At 44.8% G+C, this 25,077-nt stretch overlaps 1 protein-coding gene across 1 annotated transcript in view; it reads right to left on the reverse strand.

Moving 5' to 3' along the window:
• Window positions 1-19,909: 19,909 nt before the first annotated feature.
• Window positions 19,910-25,077, reverse strand: part of LOC138286580 (tricarboxylate transport protein, mitochondrial-like) — a 109,400-nt gene continuing 104,232 nt past the window's right edge. The window contains exon 9 of the mRNA XM_069226978.1: window positions 19,910-22,468. Within this exon, the coding sequence (XP_069083079.1) occupies window positions 22,354-22,468 (115 nt within the window). The 3' untranslated portion in view covers window positions 19,910-22,353. The remainder of the gene's footprint in view (window positions 22,469-25,077) is intronic.

Raw genomic sequence — 25,077 nt, forward strand, 5'->3', positions numbered from 1 at the left:
AGGCAGCGCCAAAATCTAACGCCACCCCCAGGGGTGGTGTTAGCAGGGCGCAACGAGGAGAAATACTTTTATTCCTCCTCTTGTTTTGCTTTTTCTATGTGTGCTGCATTCTGCAGCACACATAGAAAAAGCAAAATGCCAGAAATGATTGTTCATGTACGGTACAGTGTCCCTTCCTGCACATAAACGATCATTTGGACATGACGCTTTGGCACTTCTGTGTGTGCTGCATTGTGCAGCACACACAGAAGTGCCAAAGCGCCATTAGTGATTGTTTATGTGCGGGAAGGTGTCCCTTCCTACACATAAACAATCACACCCCTCAACGCAGACATCCTTGCACAATGTTGCAAGGATGCCTACGTTGCGCTGGCAGCTAAATTTAGTGCCAGCGCAGGGGGAAACACAGGGGTGCACCATATTCACTTAAATATGGCGCATATCTGCGTTTCTAAAGTGACGCTGCGCGGCACTGCCAATTTTGGCACAGCACCGCTCTGCGCCACTTTTCAATAAATCTGGCTCTTAATCTTAAAGACTATCTCTGCAGAGGTTCAGTAACAAACAAGCTACTTTCTGAAATGTTCTTTCTGGTGGATACTATAACCACAGATTCCTCACTCTGGGCCAGATGTAGCAAAATGCTAATTTGCGACTTGCAAATTGCGAGTCCCTGCGACTTGCAATTTGCAACTCGCAAATTGGTATGCAGTACAGTGTCTCAGACACCGTCTGCGACTCGCTATGGGGTCGCAATGACCCACCTCATTAATATTCATGAGGTGGGTCGCTAATTGCGACCCCATAGCGAGTCTAGGCACTCGCAAACATGGAGGCCTGCTGTCGTCAGCAGACCTCCATGTTCGTGACTGCTTTAAATAAAGCAGTTTTTTTTTTTTTTTAATTGTAGCCCGTTTTCCTTAAAGGAAAACGAGCTGCACTTAAAAAAAAAAACGAAACCTTTAGTTTCGGTTTTTTTTCAGGGCAGGTAGTGGTCCCTTGGACCACTACCTACCCTGAAAAAATATTTGTGGGTCCATTCACAAAGTGGAAGGGGTCCCATGGGGACCCCTTCCAATTTGCGAGTGGGTTACCATCCACTTGAAGTGGATGGTAACTGCGACACCATTCGCGACTGCATATGCGGTCGCAAATGGTATTGCATACCACTCAGAATCGCAAATAGGAAGGGAACACCCCTTCATATTTGCGATTCTGAAATGCATATTGCGAGTCGGTACCGACTCGCAATATGCATTTCTGCATTGGGAAACGCGAATAGCGAGTCGCAAACGGCAATTTTTGCCGTTTGCGACTCGCTATTTGTTTCCTGCATCTGGCCCTGTGTGATTATTCTCTAGGCGTCAGCCTTGATTTGGAAAACTCAAAAGCAGTACTCATGCACACAAACAGGTGGCATTGTGCCGCTCCACAAGCAGAACAGACCTGCTGATAGGCACCACCCATGCCTGCTGAAATCAGTTACTTTTGTAAGCTTGTCTGTGCTCTCAAACACAGAGCCCATCAGCAAAATGGTATGACCAGTGTGCAGATCTCTAGCATGGGACATTTTTAGAAGGGACAGGGTTGATGCCACAGAACGGAAAGGTGGGAGGGAGGTAAGAAATCTGTGTTAGAGTATCCACCAGAAAGAGCATTACCAGGAGTAAGAAAATTGTTCTTCTGATGGATAATTCCAGATACCAAAGCAGCACCTCTGCAGGTAGTGGATCAGTGGAATGTCCCAGACCAAAATGTCCTGCAGGACCGAATGGGCAAAATGCCCAAGCCAACTGACTTGACTGTCAATACAATAGTGCTTTGTGAACATGAGCACTGATGCCCACATAGCACGCTGACAGATATCCAGGATAGGTAGTCCATGTGCCAGTGCCATAGTAGCATCTTTGGCTCAAGTGGAAGTAGCCAGTACCCCTTTGAGGGGGTTGCTTCTTAGGTCATGGGTAGCAGAGGACAATCCATCTAGATGTGGTTCTTTTCTGTATTGCCTTGTCTTACTTTGCTCCTGAGAAGCCCCTAAACAGTTGGCCGTCCACCTGATGGTCCTCGGCAATGTAGAAAGTTAAAACTCTCTTGGGATCCAAACAAGGGAGTCTCTCCTCCTCTTTTGAAGGGTGAGGTGGGGTAAAGAAAGTGAGAAGGGCAATAGCCTGACCGACATGGAAAGGTGTAAATACCTTCTGCACAAATGCCACCCACCTTCAACACCAGTTTGTCTGGAAAAAAAAAAGTGTAGAACGTAACTGGATCAGAAGTGCCTGCAGCTGGCTCACACAGCAAGCTGAAGGTATTGGGGCCAACATAAAAATAGTTTTAGAGTCAAAAGGTATAGTAGGCAACTGTGCAGCATGGGCTAAAAAGGAGCACACATCTAAAAAAAAGTAAGAACCTGATAGAAGTCCCACTAACATCACAAAGGATTTGGAGAGAACATATGCCTTTAAGAATTCTCATCCAGAGTAACCTGGTAACTCTAAAAGAGACAACAAATAGCCTTACAAAGTGCCCAGTGCAAGTCCTTGCTAGGTGAAAGATAAAACAAACAGCAAAGCGTGTAATGGGTCCATCTGGAGGGTGCCACAGTAAGTCACAAGCTTGTGTCAGCACCAACTTTGAGGGAGGGCATCTAGCTGTGAAGATAATATCATCAACGTCTGGACATAGATCAAATGGAATCAACTTCCGCAGTTCAACCTCCATGCATGGAGGTACAGATTGCACAGATCCATGTGTAGGACCCTCACCTGGGGCAGCAACAGAACATCCTCCCAAAGCAACAGTTTGATCAGAGGACAGATGCTCATCCCCCCCACCCCCACCAGAGTTCCAGGTACCACACTCTCCTTCTGAATCTGGAGCCACTAAGATGACTTGTGTCTGGTTCTTTAGTTTTTTCAGAAGTCAAGCCAGGAGAGGTATGGGTGGAAAGGCAGGTAGGTGTCCCAAGCTCCACAGTAGGCAGAATGCATCTCTAAGAGCACATTCTTGGGAACCCCAGCTTGCAAAAGGGTTGACATTACACATTCTTGGCAGTGGTGAAAAGATCTAGCCAGTGTTCTGCCCTGTCCTTTTTGAGATGGAGCATGACCAGAGTAATGCCTTGGCAACTTAGGCATTCACGGGTACAGCGTCTTGGCACAGGACCAAAACCTCACCATGTCCTGCTTCTAGCAGTACCACACAGCAGTGGTGTTGTCTGTGAAAACCTTTTGATGGCTGGCAGAAAGACCTTCAATATCAAGTGGCTCACCTTCAACTCCAACAGATTTATGTGGAGTTGGGTTTCACTGGAATCCTCTGATCTCCTCTTCCCCCAGATCATTATCCTAAACCCAGCAGCAATGCAACTGTTACTACTGTCAGATGTGGGTGGGTGTTAGAAATTGAGTCTTTGGTTGGCAGTCAGGTTACCCTCTGTCCAAGCAAGGACTCACTCTCTAGTCAGGGTAAGTCACACACAATCAAAATTATCCTGTGCCTACCCTCTGATAGCTTGGCACTGAGCAGTCAGGCTTAACTTAGAAGACAATGTGTAAAGTATTTGTGCAATAAATAATGCAATAACACAGTATAACACCCCAAAAATACACCACACAGTGTTTAGAAAAATATATAATATTTATCTGATAAGTTGCAGGTCACAACGATTAAGATGCAATAAGTATATGCTGAAATATCACTGTAAAAATGATATAAAGGCCCATATTTATACTTTTTGACGCAAAACTGCGCTAACGCATGCAAGTGTGACTGAGCATCCTGTGTTTGGGGTTTGTGAGTGAATGCACAAGGAAGCTGTCAACTAAACCTAGCCAGACGTGGATTGTAAGGCACAGAAGGATTTAAGTGCAGAGAAATGCTCATTTTGTAAAAGTGGCATTTCTAAAATAGTAATATTAAATCTAATTTCGCCAGTTAGCAGGATTTTGTATTACCATTGTGGTCATACTAAATATGACCTTGTTACTCCTTTCAGATCAGAAGCTATCACTCAACCAGTATATGAGGGTAGCCCTAATGTTAGCCTAAGAAAGCAGCAGGCCTCACAGCAGTGTAAAACGAATTTAGGAGTTTTACACTACCAGGACATGTAAACTACACAGGTACATGTCCTGCCTTTTGTCTACACAGTACCCTGCCCTATGTGTTACCTAGGTCCTACCGTAGGGGTGGCATATGTAGAAAAAGGGGAGTTTTAGGCTTGGCAAGTACTTTTAAATGCCAAGTCGAAGTGGCAGTGAAACTGCACACATAGGCCTTGCAATGGCAGGCCTGAAACATGGTTAAGGGGCTACTTATGTGGGTGGCACAATCATGCTGCAGGCCCACTAGTAGCATTTAATCTACAGGCCCTGGGCACATATAGTGCACTTTACTAGGGACTTAAGTAAATTAAATAAGCCAATTGGGTATGATCCAATGTCACCATGTTTTAAGGGAGACAGCATTTGCACTGGGAGTCCTAAAACCAGCAAAAACAGTGTCCAAAAAGTGGAGGGAGGCAGGCAAAAAGTTAGGGGTGACCACCCTAAGGCTGTCAGGTCTAACAGTGGGGATAAGGTAAAGAATCTGCCATTGGCCCAATCGCAGTTGAGCAGCCACCACTGCAGATCTTTTACAGTCTCCTCTGAAATCTGTATGGAATCGGATTAGGTCCCTTGGTATTGCGCCCACTGGGACTTTACATCCCACTGCAGAGCCTGCATGTGCCACCTAGCATTCTCAGCCAGTAGGATGCAGGAGGTAAACAATGCGAGGAGCCTCAAACCCATCCTCTGTGACATCCAAGATAGAGGTTGAAACATCAGGATCAATGCCTAAATATCCTGGAGTATTCGCTTCGGAGGAAAGGCACATAAGTGCACAGTATCAAGGATGGCTCAGATGAACGGGACTGTCTGAGAAGGAGTCACCCGAGGCCTCAGCATGTTGATATTGAACCCTAAATATTTTAGGTTTGTTGTCATCTGGAGGTGGTCTACAACTTCAGCAGCCAGTCATGGAGGTAGCAGAAGAAAGGAACACTAAAGTGGTTTTGAAGTTGTTGGGGTGGGTGGGATACTGGTCTGCACACTTTTCTTGATGGCCTGAGCGCTGCCACTGTGCGCACAGCCTCAACAACAAAACAGCTGAGACGTTTGCTGTGTTGGTGGTGGTACTGGAATCCGCTGGTGTATCCCTGAAATGGACGATATTGTTGGGGAAACTGTCTAGGAGGTATAGCGAGACCCCTGTGGCACGACTCTTTGAATCGCTCTACGGCCAAATCTGCCTTCTAACTAATGAGGCAATTGCCGTCAAATGGCATATCCAATTAAGGGCGCCTGGATATCTCCGGAGAAGGCTGTAAACCTCATCCAAGCATGGAGCTGAAGCGCTACATTCGTGCCAATTTTCTAACCCAAGCAATCGGTCATGTTCAGGCCCAACCACATAACAAATTGAATCGCATCCTGTGCATCCAGAATAGTGTGGGCTTAGGACACCCACAAGTCCTCTGAGACCACCAGTAAGATTTGACTGATCATGTCCCTTAAAGCATGGATGTAGCAGCCAAGTTGGCAGCTGGCATTCATGGAGCATACAGCAAGGCTTGCAGAAGAAACCATGCACTTGCCAAAGGTTTCCACCCTTTTCGATTAATGGTCAGGTGGGATCGTAGGGAATGAGTTAGGATGAACCTTACTGGCAGTTGTCTGAACCACCAAGCACTCTGGCGTAGGATGATGTGTGAGAAATGTAGAGACCTCTGGGGCTGTGGCGATAAGGGACTCACCTATTGACTGAGAGGCCAGAACATGGTTTTGCCCACATGTTCAACAGGATTAAACAATTAAAAGGCAAGAGAGGTTTGGTTAGGGGTTGGCCAGACTGAAAGACCTCTGTGAGGACATTAGTCTTAACCTCTCAAGTGGGTCATGGACAGGACCTCTGCAGCTTGTCTGACCATAACTGCAAAAGATGTACTCTCCTCTGTGACAGAGGAATAGGCTAGCACTACCATTTTATAATTTTTCATACCAATTGTTCTCATCATTGTAGGAAAGTACCATCTTGCCTGGCATGTTACCCCCATTTTTCACTGTATATATGTTGTTTTAGTTGTATGTGTCACTGGGACCCTGTTCACCAGGGCCCCAGTGCTCATAAGTGTGCCTGAATGTGTTACCTGTGTAGTGACTGACTGTCTCACTGAGGCTCTGCTAATCAGAACCTCAGTGGTTATGCTCTCTCATTTCTTTCAAATTGTCACTAACAGGCTAGTGACCAATTTTACCAATTTACATTGGCTTACTGGAACACCCTTATAATTCCCTAGTATATGGTACTGAGGTACCCAGGGTATTGGGGTTCCAGGAGATCCCTATGGGCTGCAGCATTTCTTTTGCCACCCATAGGGAGCTCTGACAATTCTTACACAGGCCTGCCACTGCAGCCTGAGTGAAATAACGACCACGTTATTTCACAGCCATTTTACACTGCACTTAAGTAACTTATAAGTCACCTATATGTCTAACCTTTACCTGGTAAAGGTTAGGTGCAAAGTTACTTAGTGTGAGGGCACCCTGGCACTAGCCAAGGTGCCCCCACATTGTTCAGGGCCAATTCCCCGGACTTTGTGAGTGCGGGGACACCATTACACGCGTGCACTACATATAGGTCACTACCTATATGTAGCTTCACAATGGTAACTCCGAATATGGCCATGTAACATGTCTATGATCATGGAATTGCCCCCTCTATGCCATCCTGGCATAGTTGGCACAATCCCATGATCCCAGTGGTCTGTAGCACAGACCCTGGTACTGCCAAACTGCCTTTCCTGGGGTTTCACTGCAGCTGCTGCTGCTGCCAACCCCTCAGACAGGCATCTGCCCTCCTGGGGTCCAGCCAGGCCTGGCCCAGGATGGCAGAACAAAGAACTTCCTCTGAGAGAGGGTGTAACACCCTCTCCCTTTGGAAAATGGTGTGAAGGCAGGGGAGGAGTAGCCTCCCCCAGCCTCTGGAGATGCTTTCTTGGGCACAGATGGTTCAGGGGACCCCTTAGCCCTGCTCTGGCGCGAAAATGGACAAAGGAAAGGGGAGTGACCACTCCCCTGACCTGCACCTCCCCTGGGAGGTGTCCAGAGCTCCTCCAGTGTGCTCCAGACCTCTGCCATCTTGGAAACAGAGGTGCTGCTGGCACACTGGACTGCTCTGAGTGGCCAGTGCCACCAGGTGACGTCAGAGACTCCTTCTGATAGGCTCCTTCAGGTGTTGCTAGCCTATCCTCTCTCCTAGGTAGCCAAACCCTCTTTTTCTGGCTATTTAGGGTCTCTGTCTCTGGGGAAACTTTAGATAACGAATGCAAGAGCTCATCCGAGTTCCTCTGCATCTCCCTCTTTGACTTCTACCAAGGATCGACCGCTGACAGCTCCAGGACACCTGCAAAACTGCAACAAAGTAGCAAGACGACTACCAGCAACATTGTAACGCCTCATCCTGCCGGCTTTCTGGACTGTTTCCTGGTGGTGCATGCTCTGGGGGTCACCTGCCATCACCCTACACTGGAAGCCAAGAAGAAATCTCCCGTGGGTCGACGGAATCTTCCCCCTGCTAGCGCAGGCACCAAAAGACTGCATCACCGGTCCTCTGGGTCCCCTCTCATCCGGACTAGCGTGGTCCCTGGAACACAGGAACTATATCCAAGTGACTCCCACAGTCCAGTGATCCTTCAGTCCAAGTTTGGTGGAGGTAAGTCCTTGCCTTCCCACGCTAGACTGCAAACCTGTGTACTGTGTGATTTGCAGCTGCTCCGGCTCCTGTGCACTCTTCCGGGATTTACTTCATGCACATCCTAGCCTGGGTCCCCAGCGCTCTGTCCTGCAGTGCTCAACCCTCTGAGTTGGCCTCCGGCGTCATGGGACCCTCCTTTGTGACTCTGAGCCAGCTCGGGTTCACAAATCTTCCAAGTGCCTGTTCGGGTACTTCTGCGGGTGCTGCCTGCTTCTGTGGGGGCTCTAAGAGTTGCTGAGCGCCCCCTCTGTCTCCTCCTCCAAGGGGCGACATACTGGTCCTTCCTGGTCCCCAGCAGCAGCACCCAAAAACCTCTACTGCGACCCTTGCAGCTAGCAAGGCTTGTTTGCGGTATTTCTGCGTGGGAACACTTCTGCAACCTTCATCACGACGTGGGACATCTTCCATCCAAAGGAGAAGTTCCTAGTCCTCTTCGTTCTTGCAGAATTCCAAGCTTCTTCCATCCAGAGGCAGCTTCCTTGCACCTTCATCTAGGGTTTCCTGGGCTCCTGCCTCCCCTGCACACTATCGCGACTCTTGGACTTGGTCCCCTTGCTTTGCAGGTCCTCAGGTCCAGGAATCCACCTTCAGTGCCTTGCTGGTGTTTGTTGTTCTTGCAGAATCCCCCTATCACGACTATTGTGTCCTTTTGGGGTAGTAGGTGTACTTTACTCCTACTTTTCAGGGTCTTGGGGTGGGGTATCCTGGACACCCTGACTGTTTTCTTACAGTCCCAGCGACCCTCTACAAGCTCCCATAGGTCTGGGGTCCATTCATGATTCGCATTCCACTTTTGGAGTATATGGTTTGTGTTGCCCCTAGACCCATGTTCACCTATTGCAACCTATTGTAATTCTACACTGTTTGCAATACTTTTCTGACTCTTACCTGTTTTGGGTTTGTGTACATATAACTTGTGTATATTACTTACCTTCTTACTGAGGGTATTCACTGAGATACTTGTGGCATATTGTCATAAAAATAAAGTACCTTTATTTTTAGTAGCTCTGTGTATTGTGTTTTCTTATCATAGTGTGCATATGATCTAAGTGGTATAGTAGGAGTTATGCATGTCTCCTAGTTCAGCCTAAGCTGCTTTGCCATAGCTACCTTCTATCAGCCTAAGCTGCTAGAAACACCTCTATTCTACTAATAAGGGATAACTGGACCTGGCACAGGGTGTAAGTACCACAGGGTACCCACTATAAGCCAGGCCAGCCTCCTACACTCCTGATCTGCATCTGAAGGCGAAAAAAGAAAGGAACAGATGTCAGTGCACATGGATGGCACCTAATGCCATTCCATTCATCACTTCTGGTGCAGAAAAAATATGACACCGAGCAGCACTTGAGTTTTCAGATCCAGTCTGATGTCTGGGGAATATTCACATGTAGAGAAATCTGCAAAGCCATCAGAAAATAAGGAATACATCTGCAGAAGCTAAGCTGCATTTATCCCTGGTTGCTTACCAACTGGATCAATTCTAGGAAAACTTGCCTGTGTTTTCTGTGCAAGTCTTCCACAAAAGATGGCAGTCTCTTACAATGGCCGGTTGTATCTGCCCCACAAAAAGCTGTATCACTAGCGGTCTTGAGAGCGATGGCAGCTGTGTCACACACTTTGGGTTCTGAAGCATCCACCTTCTTGCTTTCACAGTCTGTGGGCGCAAGAGTTTTCAGAGCCATTGGGTGCTCCTTACACAATGCTGAAACAATAAACGAGTCAGGGTTAAATTCCTTATATTTCTTCTGTAACTTGAGAAGTCCATTTTTATTGTTGCAGGGGAAAGGAATTTCTCTTTCACATCTTGGAGCTGCTCTAGGCAGTTATTTCTCCTCCTGGTCGCCCTATAGTGTCTGGTATTGGCTCTTTACTGGAGCCGCTGTCCAAATTTCGTGACTTCTACTTACAGCCCATCGTTCAAAGAACTTCTACCTTTTTGAAGGATACAAAAGACACTTTGGTTCTATTGAATGATATCAATGAGTCAGGCACCACCGATATATTGATATGTCTAGATGTAGAGGCTCTTTATACCAACATTCCACAAGAAGCCACACTCGCCGGTGTTGAGTAAATACTGCTAGCTGACGTATGGCCTTACAATACCCCAGTGAGCTTCATTATGCAATGTGCTGGCTTGGCCCTTCAAGAGAACTTTTTTCAATTCGAAAACAGCCTCTTTCATCAAATACAGGGTACATCTATGGGAAGTACGTTTGCGCCAAGTCTGGCCTGCATCTACATGTTTACTTTTGAACAACGGTTCATCTTGGCCCCTAACCAACCATTTTTTTCCAACATTATACTGTGGCGCCGGTATATAGATGATATCTTGCTAATTTGGAGGGGCGAAATGGAATGTGCGGTAGCCTTCACACAGTGGGTTAATACTTTGGACACCAACCTTCGTTTCAGCTCTACTGTCTCTGATAAAGAGGTTTCCTTTTTAGACTTACGAATTACACTTAGGGATGGTACCCTCCACTCATCTGTATACCACAAACCCACGGATCGTAACAGCCTTTTGCTTTACAGCAGCTACCATCCAAAAGCCCTTCGAGACAATTTACCTTTCGGGCAATTCCTGAGGATACGACGTAACTGTTCAGATAAAAATGATTTCCATACACAAGCCAATACTCTATGTCGTAAACTCAGTGATCGAAACTATCCTCAACCAAATATTCGGCAGGCCAAAAAGAGGGCTGGTAATATCCCTAGAGATATACTACTGACCAATCACACTCGCCCTCAGCAGACTAGATTAACCTGCGTGACTACATTCACTCCCCTCAGTAATAGAATAAAGGGTATTGTCCGCAGACTCTGGCCTATTCTGACTAGTGCCGGTGCCACCCTAGAACGTCCTTTATTTGCCTTCAAAAGAACTCCTAATATAAAAGATTTGGTGGTGCACACGAGACCGTCAGTAAATCGGCCCCCCGCCAACCCGGGCCCGGGTCAATGGCTTAAAGTTAAGGGTCACTATCCTTGTGGCTCTTGTAATGTCTGTCCCCTCACTATTAACATTCGTGAGGTGGATATAGGCGAACAAAAGACTTGGCAACTTAGATCCCATACCAATTGTAGGACTAAGAATTGTATCTACATGATTACTTGTCCATGCAACTTGCAATATATTGGTATGACAACTAGGATGGTGAAAATCCGTATTAATGAACACCGCAGTACCATCAGGTGTAAGAGATCCTCCACAAAACTGACTAACCACTTTATTGAGAAACAGCACACATCTGACGACATCAAATGGTTTGTCTTAGAAACTATGAGAGACAACATTGACATTTCCAAGAAGCTCTTCGAAAAAGAACAACAGTGGATCTTCAGACTTCAGGCCCATACAATTGGCCTCAACGACGATATTCAATGGACGAACTTTATCCACTAATAATAAGATTTCCCCTCCTTTTTTGTTTTTTATGGCCATTCTGGATCAATTTTTTCAGACAATTGTACTGTAATTTGGGATTATCTCAAGCAAACTGATATATATCTATTTATTACTGGCGGTGATATCCCTTCATATTGATTTTGAGAATAGGACTCATACTCAATGATTTCACTATATACACACTTTAAGATGGCCGACGCGCTTCTCTCTTTCTCAATTCCATTTCTGTTGTCCAAAATGGCCGACACTTTTTTGCACTTCGAGTCCTTTCTTTATTTTACCACTTTTTTCTTTAATAAAAAAAACCCCGGCATCAGTGTTTCCATCGTTACCGGGGTGGAGAACTGGCGTAGGTGATCCGGCATTATCGGTCCCGTATACAAGTAAGTGCCTTGACTGGTATTGTCGACACTTCCGTAACTCTGTCAATTTGCTGACGAGCACGGAGGTTCGGCGTGTTCTCTCTCTCGCGGAGCTTCCAGCATTCCATTCGGAACTCCTTCTTTCAATATATCTATACCCTGCCATTGCTAACATCTTGCGCTATAATTGAGGTGCTGCGTTCAGAGGCAACCCGCTTTTACGGGTTACCCGGGTTATACGAGGGAGTGACGCGAATCGATCCACGCGCTCTCCACTCTGTTTACAGCACTCGCGCTGCCAGCTGTATGCGCTCTTTTAGTTTACCCGCGTTTTTTTGAATTGACCTTATTTCTGTTGCAAGCCTAGTTTTGTTTCATGGCGCCACATACTAAGATTAGTAGACACTTTTAATGATCCACTAGCTAATCAGTTACCAGAATTGAGAATTGTGTGTTATATCCTAATTTAACTCTCATCCCGCTTCCTGGGGAGGATGTTCTAGCTAGACTATGGTGCTTCTTTACGAATCTATTTCTCCTCCTATTACAGATGACGTAACATTAGTTTATAATAGTACTATCCCTCTCAATGTAAGTCTTCTTTATGTTCCTTCTCTTGTACATACAGAGATCTGAGTTGATTTCTTTAGCCTGGACCCCCCCGATGTGGCCCTACCATGAATCTTTGGAGGGTAAGCAATGCAGATATTTATCTGCCTAATTGGCCTTCGCTTTTTTCCTTCCTCTAGCAGCGTTCATGTTCCTCTTAGCACCAGAGTGATTTTGCACTTCGTTTTGGGTGTGCACTATGTCATTATTTATTTTTGGGGAATATGTTTCCTATATGAATTGTGTTATGCTAACTATGGTTTCTTTCTACATTTCTTTAGGTACTTGACTTTCAAACTTGTGGAATTTTCCACCATTTAATGGATTAGGTATGTTACTAGGTCCTGATGAATCGCACTAGATAACTCATCTATAATAAGCGAGAAACATGTTGACCACTTACATAGAGTAACACAGGGGACCCTGTGTGCTCCGTCTCTTGTATATTATTTTCTTCCAAGAGACTCAACAACTATTACTATACCTACCTACACTTATATGGGGAGTGTGGACATCATCCCACGAACTCCCCGTGTTTGGTTTTTAATCTTGCCAGAGGCTGTAGCATGAGAATTAAAAATACTAGTGACCACCTCTAGGCATTTTTAATCTTCCCTTTACCAATCCACCCCTGTTTCTGACCGGCTTTTTCAATTCCTAAAAAGATCTCTGGCAAAGAGCCCCCCTGCGGGGCCCGTCAGGCATTGCAGTGCCGGCCTGACGAGGAGCTGGCCCTATGATGAAGCATGTCACCGGATGGTGAGTGAGGGCTCTTGCTTCGAAAAGTTTCGGTTCCCAGTTAATGACTGAACTACGTATTGGAAAGAAACCCACAATATTAGGTGGAACCGTGTGTAACCCTCTTTGTTTTACTGTCTATTGGGAACCTTACACACGGGACCAGGAGTCACTCTCCGAACATCCCAAAATTCCTTTGCCCCTCCTTTGTTGCTTCTCTGATGTATCTCCAGAATGACACTTTGTGGCATTTAAAGTTGAATATTCTGTTTGTTTGTTCTTCTTATTGGTACATCCTGAAAAGCATTAACTTGGGGCGCGTACACAGTCTTTTGCAGTATTTTATGACGTGAACCCAACGGTACTGTGGGGCATATTTATACTCTGTTTGCGCCGGAATTGCGTCATTATTTCCGACGCAATTCCGCCGCAAAACTAACTCCATATTTATACTTTGCCGTTAGACGCGTCTAGCGCCAAAGTCCATGGAGTTTGCGTCATTTTTTAGTGTGGACACCTACTTTGCGTTAATGATATGCAAGGTAGGCGTTCCAGTCTAAAAAAATGGACTCCGAGGCATGTGCGCCGTATTTACACTCCCGGGCAAAATTTACGCCCGGGAGTGGGCGGGTCAAAAAAAATGACGTACGGCCGCTTTTGCGCCGTTTTTTTTGCGCCTGGTCAGGGCAGGCGTTAAGGGACCTGTGGGCTCGGAAGGAGCCCAGAGGTGCCCTCCCATGCCCCCAGGGACCCCCCCTGTCACCCTTGCCCACCCCAGGAGGACGCCTAAGGATGGAGGGACCCATCCCAGGGACATTAAGGTAAGTTCAGGTGTTTTTTTTTTTTTTTTTTGTGGCATAGGGGGGCCTGATTTGTGTCCCTCTACATGCCACTATGCCCAATGACCATGCCCAGGGGACAGAAGTCCCCTGGGCATGGCCATTGGGCAAGGGGGCATGACTCCTGTCTTTGCTAAGACAGGAGTCATTTCTATGGGGGTTGGGAGTCGAAAAAAATGGCGCAAATCGGGTTGAGGCGAAAAATTTGCCTCAGCCTGACTTGCCCCATTTTTTGGCGTCCAAGCTCCATATCCCCCTACGCCGGCGCTGCCTGGTGTACGTCGTTTTTTTTCCACACACACCAGGCAGCGCTGGCGGCTAACGCCGGCTAACGTCATTGAATAAATACGGCGCCCGCATGGTGCTTCAGAATGGCGTTAGCCGGCGCTAATTTTTTTTACGCAAAACTGCGTTAGCGCAGTTTTGCGTCAAAAAGTATAAATATGGCCCTGAGTGCTTTCCCTGAGCACCAGTTATATTTCACAAAATCACATTAATTATTTGGCAAGCGGAAGGTAAGTGAAACACAGGATGTTGAGCTGCTGCCGCCAAGACTCGAACTTGGCTCACCAGTTCCAAGGTCAACAGCTCTGGCCCTAGCTCCAAATCCTCTCCCAGATGTTGCTAGTGAAGCTGGGGTGTATACTGAATAGGAATCGGGTACAGAATATACCGATAGAGATAGCGATCCGGATGGTGATCTTTTCATAGGTGTGGTGTTGGGTCATGGACTGGTGCAAGGTCAGGCAAAGGAGTCTTCGAAATCACAGACATTGATGTGCTTCTTTGCAATCATTTTGGGTGTGACAGTAGATCCAGCTGTGGCATAGGATCCTAAACAGGATCAGCAATAGAAATGACTACCCTTGACACCATTGCTGAAAGAGGTGTGATGGGAGTAGAAAAGATGTCCCACTAGTGACTCAGAAGATGGTGCAATGGAAGAGTGACTCCATGTCAATTTACAAAGTCCTTGCTTTCCCAGCATTAGCCAGATCTTTGCAGCTGACGTCAGTCACTGGCAAGCTCTAACAGCAAATATGCCAGGCTAATGCTTTTCTCACTCTCGAATGATTACTTCTCAAACCTTCGGGAGTGTGTCACATGATAGCAAAGATGTCTGTTATCTTTTCTCCTTATCTCCCCTCGCAGGAGCCTCTTCTTGGGGATGCAGAGGTTCACAGAGGACCCGTCTCCTGCTCCACCTTCAGATCTTCTATCTGCTCTCTTAGGTGACTGCCTTCCCTAACTTTAAGTTATCTTCTGGGCATTTTTTTTTGGCAGAACCCACAAGACTTTACTGATGAAAAAGACACAGTGGAGATCAGTGGCAGCTGTCTATCTGCCACGTGAAGGGTGCTTCATGAAATGTGAAGGCACTGCGAGGGAAAATTATCTCACAGATGTTTAAACGACCTGCGATTTTAATAGACAGCTGTGAAAGACACTGAATGAAGTAAAACAATTCCCAGTATTTGGGAGTGATTTTCCCAGGCGTGTTCTATGATCCAGTCAGCACGAGCTGGATGAAAAAAAACACAAAATGGAGGCTGTGAGGCAAACTGTCACCACAAGACATGCTGAAAAAGGGAAACTACTGAGCCCTTAAAGGAGCAGTGCCCTTTTTAGGTCGAGCATAGCATTTCGGCCTGTTGTCATCTATTCTGTGGGCATTAACCATGCCCATCTCACGTCCATCACTTTAATTCGTTCCTATGCTTGACTCTCAAAATTCCCTTGATTCATTTGACACAGGTACGAATAAGTAAATCCTTTTCCCGTGTTCAGCCCACCTCGAGAGCACCGCCCAACTACTGTTGACATGCGCAGCGTCTATGTTGTAAGCATGGTTTCTGCACTACGTTTTTTATTTTTTAAATGGGTGACCGGTCCAGTGCAATTGCTGTAGCCTTGTTACCTCCAAGAATCTTCACAAAGTCGAAGCTCTCTCATTTTAAAGACAGGCCTTGTGTGGCAAGCACTTCTGTATAAACACTGTAACTTTACCGAGTAAATATAGAAGGCGTGTATTTAAATTGCCCGGTGGGTTTAAAGCACAACAAGAACGAAAGTCGATTTAATGGTGTATTATGTTGTTCGTGGATGTTTAGCTTGGTAATTTTGAGTTTAATTAGCCGATCGGTTGGATGGACTGACGTTAAATCTGTTCTGCGCTTCAGTCGCCGTCCAGTGCTAACTAAACATTCTGACGCAAATAATGACTTTAATAACTTTTTTGGGTGTTTGGGGAAGGGGTCTTGAAGGCGGTAAGAGAATGTTGATCCCATTATACTGGATTCTGGATACTCCAGACCGCTTGCAACCTTTTTCAGGTGGAGTTTGCGCTATGCAAGACAATATATTTATAAATAAATACATCATTTCAGGGAAATGATGCTGGAATGTTTAAAAAAAGAAACACAGTCGCTGGATGAGAACAAGCCCGGCAGCGTATTTCTTCTGACAAATGTTGTCCTTGCTTAAATGTTTAGTGACAGCTCCATGATAAATTTCACAGAAACACATTTGTTGTTCTTCTGTGACTATCATCTGGGTGGTTTGACAGCAAACAGATGCAGAAACAGCGTTCAAGCAGCATCTTTAGAAAGTTGTTTTTGTACATCTCGATATAAAGCACATGGCTCTTGGTTTAGGCGCTGCCCTAAAGTGAGTCGCAGGCGATGAATCGTCGTGACAGGCAGTGCTTCTCTCTAGATTTGTTTGCGCCTGTGTGTGCTTTAGGGTTCTACACAAGAGTCGCTCTAACAGTCCGAGCAGCGGGTGCTGGGGCTTCTGGGGCGTACAAATACCATCAAAGTTCTGCGCTGATGAAGTTCTCGCCCAGAGAGGATGTTGGCGTTATGGATAGCTCCATCTCAACACAAAACAGAGCTCTGCTTTCACTAATCGTTGATGTTTTTGATGGTTGCAGAATGTTATACCTTCTGTTTTTTCAGTTATTACTTGAAAGGGTACTACATATCGTAAATAACGTAAAAAACATTTATGTTGCGAGTAATATTTTATAAGTCTTTTCTAAGTAAAGATGAATATTTTAGGCAGCTGTGTCTCTTGACTGACATCTGTGCAGCACTTGGAACCTCTGTGTTTTGTCACACATATTTTGTTTGTATCATTCAGTTTTTCCATTTTCCATTCCTTCTTAACGTATTACATCTCAAGAAACAGATTTCCATCGGCAGGGCACAAGTTCCAATCCCAGCAAGTCCATCTCCAACTTCTATCCTCCCTCAGTCGGTAAACTGAATACCATTTAACCTGGCACGGGCGATCTGTATCAGCATCTAGACGTCACTCGGTGCTCTCTGCTATATAAAATAAGTATTATCAATGTTGTTTGCCGACTGTTATTCCAGTGGTGGACGGGGTGTAAATAGGGAGGGAAAATCAGATTTGAGTGTTATCGGTGAGTTGATTTTTGTTTTGGTTAAAGTGTGAAAGTTGGTATTTTGCTGTCTGTTTTGGTAAATTCTAAGAATAAAAAATAAATTTCCATGTTTTTTCAGTTCCCCTTGTGTCAATAGTACGGGCTCATCGTGGGTCTTCAAGAATAAGTTCCACTTGCAAATGACGTGTAGGTTCTCTATACAAGAGCATGCTCCAGAAACTACAAGTCTAACGTCCGTTTTAAGATCTAGAATTTGTGCGACAGTTTGCAGATCAAAAGGAAATGCTCAGACACTCCCATACAGAAGTCTGCTGGGGTAAATGATTATTTTTTTGCGGAATGAGCAGGGAAGTAGTATTGCTGTAGTTATAGGTCCAATTGAAATCTAAAGATATTCGTCATTCCCTCAGCATTCTAAACTCAATGACTGAACATCAGCATATATACCATGACATGCTAAACTCATTTTCAAGCTGTCAGGTAAGAAATGGATTTAACGTTTGTCTTCATTGCAGTAGGCCTGCTAGTCCTAAAAATGTGTAATGCGCAACGAACTCTAGAGGCTAAATATATGGTTACACTGCATTAGTTTCTGACATTTTCTTTCATGTGGTTATGGCCTCTGGGGGCTAACTATATGGTTACCGAACCATGTTTCTTACAAATGTGATTTTCATTGTGGTGTAAGTTTATTTCTGATAAAGGTGTTTATTGGGTTTATATGCTAATTGTATACTTTTTATTAATCTCTCCATATTACTACTATGACCATGATTCGTGCCAACTTAACATCCTTATTACCCTATGACTGAACACTCTTGATATGTTTGGGCAACCCTTTTAGTTTATTTCTCTTGTTACTCCTCCGTGGCTGTATTGTGTCTTTTTTTGGAAATTGTGTTAGCCACCCAGCAACTCTGATGGTGGGGTGGTAAAAGTGGTATTCTATTGGAATTACCATGGCAGATTGAAATTAGGATGCTAAATGGTAACATTTTCATTTTTGGCAGCGGACAGAAGAGAAAAAGGTAAATGGAAGTGCTTTAGTTAAATGCAGGGCCACTGGAATTATGTGGCAGGAAAAGACTACATTATGAGGCAGGGTTGACCAATTTATGTAGCAGGAAAAGCCAGTTATGAATTTACAAATCCAATAGCTCTAAGTCAAGCAAATGTGAGACCCACTGCATTGCAAATGCTTGTTTATCTGATGCATTTAATCATAGCAGGTATTATTTTTCATTACTGAATTGCAGGCTTCCCATGTTGTTTAGCCTCTGAAGCTAAAATATTTCGGCTTGATGCTGCAATGCAGCCTCTTTGCTATAAATTGGCTCTTCCAGTGAGAAAAACTCATTAAAAGCCTCCCTGCTTAACTCTGTGGAGGTATTATATGAATGACCTATGCTGAAATGCCTACCTCCAATACTATGAAAAAGAGAAGTTTTCTTGGGTGCCCGCATGCTGGCAGGAATATTCCATTGTTGTGACTTTAGTGACAATTACTACAATGCAGAACTGGGGGAAACCAACAACTTCAATCTGACCTTACTCCATCACCCATTGGCCAATACCTTAGACTACTGCCCTCCGTTGAAGTACAAAGCGTTTCCTATGGACTGTGTTTTGTTTTTCTTAATTTGTTTTTATAATTTATGTCTCCTACATGCAATTTTCTTCATTTTTGTGTAATTTCAATCCTTAAAATTGTTCTGAGTAAACTGCAAGCTCTGAATGACCACCCAAATCAACACTGTCACCGCCTCATGCCTCCATACTCTGACGATACTGAGGAAGATTTTCAAATGGCTTCTAATCAGCACTCGGGAAACCCTCATACACCCCCTGATCACAAGCAAGCTGGACTACAGGAATATCCTCTATGCCGGGATCAACAAAACGTACCTGGCTGCAGACCATTCAGAACTCAGCAGCCAGAATCACTCTCAACCTCCCATCCTGGACTCGCATCACACCACACCTGAGAAGCAGCTCCTACTGACTTCCTATACACAAGTGAGTACACTTCAAACTCCACACCCAGAACATCAAGAATCTACATAACACCAGCCCAGCGTACCTCAACAATCGCATCTGCTTTCAGAAACCTTACAGAGACATCCGCTCGTTCCGACTCCTACTTGTACACATCCATCGCATTTGGAAAGCCAGATTCAGCGGCTGAGCCTTCTCTTACATTACTCTTAAAGTGTGTCACAACCTGCCGCTACACAAGGGCCTCCTTCTCACATCATGAAATCCACAACAAGCGAAAGGCCTGGCTTTCTGAATAGTTGCACTAGGCCCTATGTTTGGCTAGACTGACACCTGCACAGCCCCAGGATTCCCTCCCGGGTGATAGTGCGCTCTCCAAATCTATATAACATAACAAATTGAATATTTATCAATAATTTCTCAACTGTAGTTTTCTTTGGGTGTTATGCCACACATATTTTGAATGTTATGCCACATGCATTTTATTTAAAGAAGGTTTTGCTTATTGTGCACGGCTACAAAGGATAAGCTACATACTCTTCAAAGAAACCAGTTTACCTAACATAAATCAGATTGTTTAGGTTTTATGGAAGCTCTGAGACAGCTCACTTCAACACTGGGACCTCTTTATCCAGTTTCCCAAATGTTGAACGTAGTGAGGTTTTAAGCATTAAAGTGTTGAGGTGTGACAGCAGGAAGCACAAAAACGCACGTGCAATGTGAAAAACACACTTTGGTCACAACATTTGTGGGGGGATATTTTTATTTGTTTTTACAAATGGCACTTTTCAAACAAACATACATTTCAAATTATGCGCTATTTTCTATCCTCCCGGAACAAAACAGTCAACTTTCTAAAATGTACATACAAAAGCATAGGCACATACAAATGAACGATAACCGAATGATAAAAAGGCACAGGTGCTTACTTATTTAATCCAACAAGTACATCAGATGAGAAGATAATGCTGGTGAACCTGCCTTGGCTAAGGTCAACCATGTCTTCAGTGGACGACGGTGACGTACACAGAGGCCAGTACCGAGTTCCCCATGATTGAAGCACGTATGACGGGATAAATAAACCTGTCCTGTTCCATACGATAGGAGTTGCTTGGTCATACAAACCATTTTATGAAGTAGCCTACCTTCATGTAGTAGGACAATTGTGGGAGGAAGTATACAGTGTATGCTACATACAGCTGTTTGATGTGTAGCCTTTCCTTGGTTTTCCGCTGCTCCGAGAAGAATTTTGTGAACTTGAGCTTTAACATCCAATTAATTGCCGACTTAAACTGTGTAAGTTAAGTTAGCCTAAAAAAATAGTTAAAATGACTAGTTCAGTTGCTTTGCTCTGAACCTATCTGTCTCAAGTCGCGCTGTAACTTGAGACGATCAGTGTTTCCAGCAGGTATCCACAAAACAACATGCTCCCCTCAGGGTGAGCACCTTCAGCCTTCCATTCCTCAGCATGGAGCATGGAGATCGCACATACTTGTCAGAGTGGAAATGCAAGGCAGAGTGAGAAGCCAAAGGAGGGTTCCAAATGATGAACAGCTACTCAACCCGCAACTTGACTCGCACCTTAACCATGTCTGCAATATTGTTGAGAGCATTACGAGTGTAAGAAATACCTTAACCCTACAGACACAGTGGCCCTCCTCGGTTATCCATTGTAATACTTCAGAAGAGCATCCACGTACAGGGAGAGCATCTCACAAAGCGGTCCTTGGGTTCTAGTGTAGCCAGAACACAGCAAGATTATGGCTACACACTAGGAGAGGTATTTTCACACCATACTAAGCCACTACTTAAATGAATAGAACTCTTGCTTTACATCTACCTTCCTTTGCTGCTTAAGAGTACAGGGAGGTAGTTGTAACACAGATTCCACAATTAACAAGAAATAGGCCTTGGCTGTCATGTCCACCTCTCAGGGTGAAATGGAGTAGTCAGAAGCACAAACTATTAGGAACAAAAAGGAAAAAAGTCAATAACATCATTCACAGTTTTTCAGTATAACAAACGAGCAGAAACAGAACTTCGGGTACAAAGATCAAGTCAACACCTCAAGATCAAGAAGGCAACTTTTACATAACAGTGAACTGGATTCATAAAGAGCGTTTTTTTAATTTAAGGATCTGCGGCTGAAACAAACCAGCTTGGCTGGCAACATCTGCCACATTAACGAAACAAATAAAAAAAAGAATAGGTACTCAAACATCACCATGCACTATTCTTCTGGTCAAATAATTTTGTTTCATAACATTTTAGAAAACCATTAAAAGCATCTTACAGTCTTTACTCCTTCAGTTTCTGGCTTTTTGAGTCTCTGAGACAGTATTTTAAGTAAAATGCATTCATTAGAAACAGACACTCGTAAAGCTTTTGCATTGTCAAAACCAATACATTTATCTCTAGGAATGGAACCGAAATCTGTTAATAGAATGGCCAGTAGTGTTTAGGTTGAGGCCTGTGGCTTAGATGTGCCTCTCTTCTGGTGGAAACAGGTACGAGAGGGACAGTCGTTGCCGAACCAGGTAACAGGCGGATCCTATATCATTCACTTCACATGGGTCTGGGGGGGCTAGCAGGTCATCGGAGGATACAAATTGCAACCCATTCCAGGGTCACGCGGAGGAAGGCCTGGTACATCCTCTTTATAAACCCACTATGGGGTTATGAGAATCTTCTCTACAGGTTTTGGACACAGCCACTTCCATTTCATGCACATTTCCCCACCTCAAATAAACTTTATACATATAGCACACACTACCTCTGGGACTGTCAGGCAAGGAACAAACACATTAACTAAAAATACTTTATGTGCGCGTTGATTAGGAAGGCAGACCGTCGCAGGGTGTTTTTTTTTTTTTGCTTCATTCAAGGCTCTTGAGCTGCTGCATAAAAAAAGACATTCGGCAAAAAGCAAAAAGAAAATATTTCCACCAAGACATCGTCAGAGTTGTTTTCTGGCAAACTTCAGTACTACAGATCTACATCTGCGCAGGGGAAGTAAATAAGCAGGTTTAAACTCCAGTTTGTGCCTCCACAGTAAACAGTAAGTTCCAATTTGTGTAATAATGCCAAAAAGATCCGGTGTGTGGGTGACTCGTCATACATTGGTTTAGACAGTGCTGTAGATCTGGCGTCCTCGAAGCTCATTGGCAGCTAAGTGCTCAGTGGGCAGTTTCAATTGGTTGCCCAGTACCGGTTAAGAACTTTGACCACTTCTTCATAAATAACAAATACAATTGCTACATCCAGGCAGACTCGACCAAGTCGTGGCACTGTCCCTTTGTAGAACCTGTTTAAAGGGAGAAAATAAAAAACAACATGGGTAACACTGCCAGTAGCATTCATTTCTTAATGTTTAGTGTTTGTGAATCAAGCTTTGGAAGAGAACAAGTACAGAAATTATTTCCACAAGTCACACAATTATGCTATTTTTGCAGATAGAAAGTTTAGAGTACCTCAGTGAAGTGTTGTAAATAGAATGGAAATCCCAACCCGCATGTTAAGCAATGATGTCCTACTGTGCTCTGGTTGGAATATAAACAGAGGGTGGATAGTTGAAGTGCCCGTGCCAAAACTAAGAATAATGAGGCCAGGGAGACATCATTCCTGAGAATCCTAGCTCCAACCTCTGCTAGCTTTCTGCAAATGCCTCCCACCCCAGCGCTATCAGAACTAGTCACCGAGTTTACTGAAGATGTGCCCGAGGTTGGAGGGCAAAGAGAGAATATGAGAACATTTATTTTGTCCACCTTATAAAATCCCTAGGAGGAAGTGGCTAACTCACTTGTGAGACGCGGAGGGTTACACAGTATGTAGAGGCGCTAAGATATTGAGATCGGATACTTATGAAAACATTGTATGTAATCTGGCAATGTACCTCTATGGTGCCTGCTGTATGAGGAGCAGGCTAGGCAGACGAGAACCTAGAACTGCTCATCAGGTAACACCAGCGACTTTTATGAAATAGGACAAGTATTACAGCACATTCAGAAATAAGTCCTATTCAGTTTCTTAATTCGTTTTTCACTGTGTACGTTATAGGAACTGTAAAAAGGTTCTTAAAAATGTTTAATTACATTTTTAGACTGATGGTGCGAATCCACCAATAATGTTTTAACTGTATCTTGTTTTATATTTCATGGTTTTAATGAACCGAAATAAGATTATGATGTGCTGATAACAGCATAAAGGTAATAAAAAACAATATGCACTTTACTGCAGAAGTCACTACCCTTTTTACTTCCTGTGTATAGAAAAATGACATACTTGGGAAACAGTGGGAGGAGTGACCACAGGGCGGTCTGGAATCCGGTTGGGACGTTTCTGAATACCGTTCACACTGCGGGGCAATGCCAGCTCTGGTCTCAGAATTAAAGTACCAGCACAGACAGTCATCATGCGGGGTGGCCAAGGCGGCGGTCATACAGATGACAAAAGGAACATGCATAAAGATACTCAAGACTGCTGGAATGAGCAGCCCGCAATCTCTTGAACAGACAAGACTACCACTTAAATTTATAAGAGAGTATGGCCCTCATTATGAGTCTGGTGGTCCTGAGACCGCAACACTCACAGTGGCGGGCGGACCGCCGCAGTCGTGGTTGTCTGCCTGCCATAATATAACCATGGTGGAGACACCACAGTCAAAATGCTGCTGCTGTCAGCCAGCAGCCTGGTTGGGGGGGGGGGATTTGGAGTCCCCTTCCGCCAGCCTTTTCATGGCAGTTTACACCGCCTGGGAAAGGCTGGCGGAATAGGTGACGCGGGGCCCCATGGGGGTCCCTGCACTTGACATGGGGAGTGCAGGGCCCCCCATGCACAACCCCGTTGTGCATTCCACTGCCCGAATTACGGGCAGTGGAATGTGCGACGGGTGCTGCCGCATGCGCTGCACCGCCACCGTCAATATAAAGGCCCTGTGGTGAACGCATAATAGGGCTGGCGGGGTCATGACCGCACTGTCGGTCTTCCGGCGGGATGAGTTTGTCGGCCGGCACTTTCGACGCCCGCTAAACTCATAATGAGGGCCTATGTAATGGGGGCTCACACAGCCTGGCTCCTCAGCACACTTTGGTAGACAACTGGTGACCTTGCTGTATTTTAGATAAAATCTAAAAGCTCTTTGGACATCAAAATCCTACTGGTATTTTTAACGATGCAAACTTAGGCCATGCAGAATGTTTAGAAAACAGCATCTCTAGTTTCAGCCAGACATCAGATGAAAATCTTCACAGATATCCAAGAACGCAGATGCACCTTCTCAGCTAGATGCACCCTAGAGGTACCCTCTCGGCTCAGTAAACTGACCTTGCTAACCTACAGGAGGCGTCTGCTCCTGTAAACCTCGCTGTGCTTTGCCAAAATAACCTTTATGCTGAACTTACCAAATACCCCCATGCTCTGACACACTGTATTCACATAACTTTATCTTCCGCTGACCAAACTGAGCCCAGTAAATACCATCCGATCACAGACCTTCATTAGAATTTTTCAAAGATGACAATCCAGCTTACACCCACACTCGGTACAAAACCTCACACATCTTACTCAGAACAGAATACAATAGTTCACTCACTATTCTCATAATACTAGACAACAGTGTTTCACCTGGTCATTTGCTAATTATGATTGATTTACATATCTAGAAAGCGCAACCCAAATGTCCCAAAAGTGTCTCCTGGTGCTGAAAAGTAACCACTAAAGGAGAGCCTTCGGCTCGGGCATTTAACGCGGGAGCGGGCCTTTAATAGCCGGTAGAGCCCGCTAAGCGGGTTCTAAGGCTATATTAGAACATTGGAATGTTGGCAGCTCCATTGAAAACAATGGAGTGCTCCGGGCTTTTACTGGCCGGTAAAAGCTGGCAGAGCCAACATTCCAATCTTCTTTGTTCACAGCAGC

This window comes from Pleurodeles waltl, chromosome 3_2 (genome assembly GCF_031143425.1).
Source record: "Pleurodeles waltl isolate 20211129_DDA chromosome 3_2, aPleWal1.hap1.20221129, whole genome shotgun sequence".
Taxonomy (NCBI): Eukaryota; Metazoa; Chordata; class Amphibia; order Caudata; family Salamandridae; genus Pleurodeles; species Pleurodeles waltl.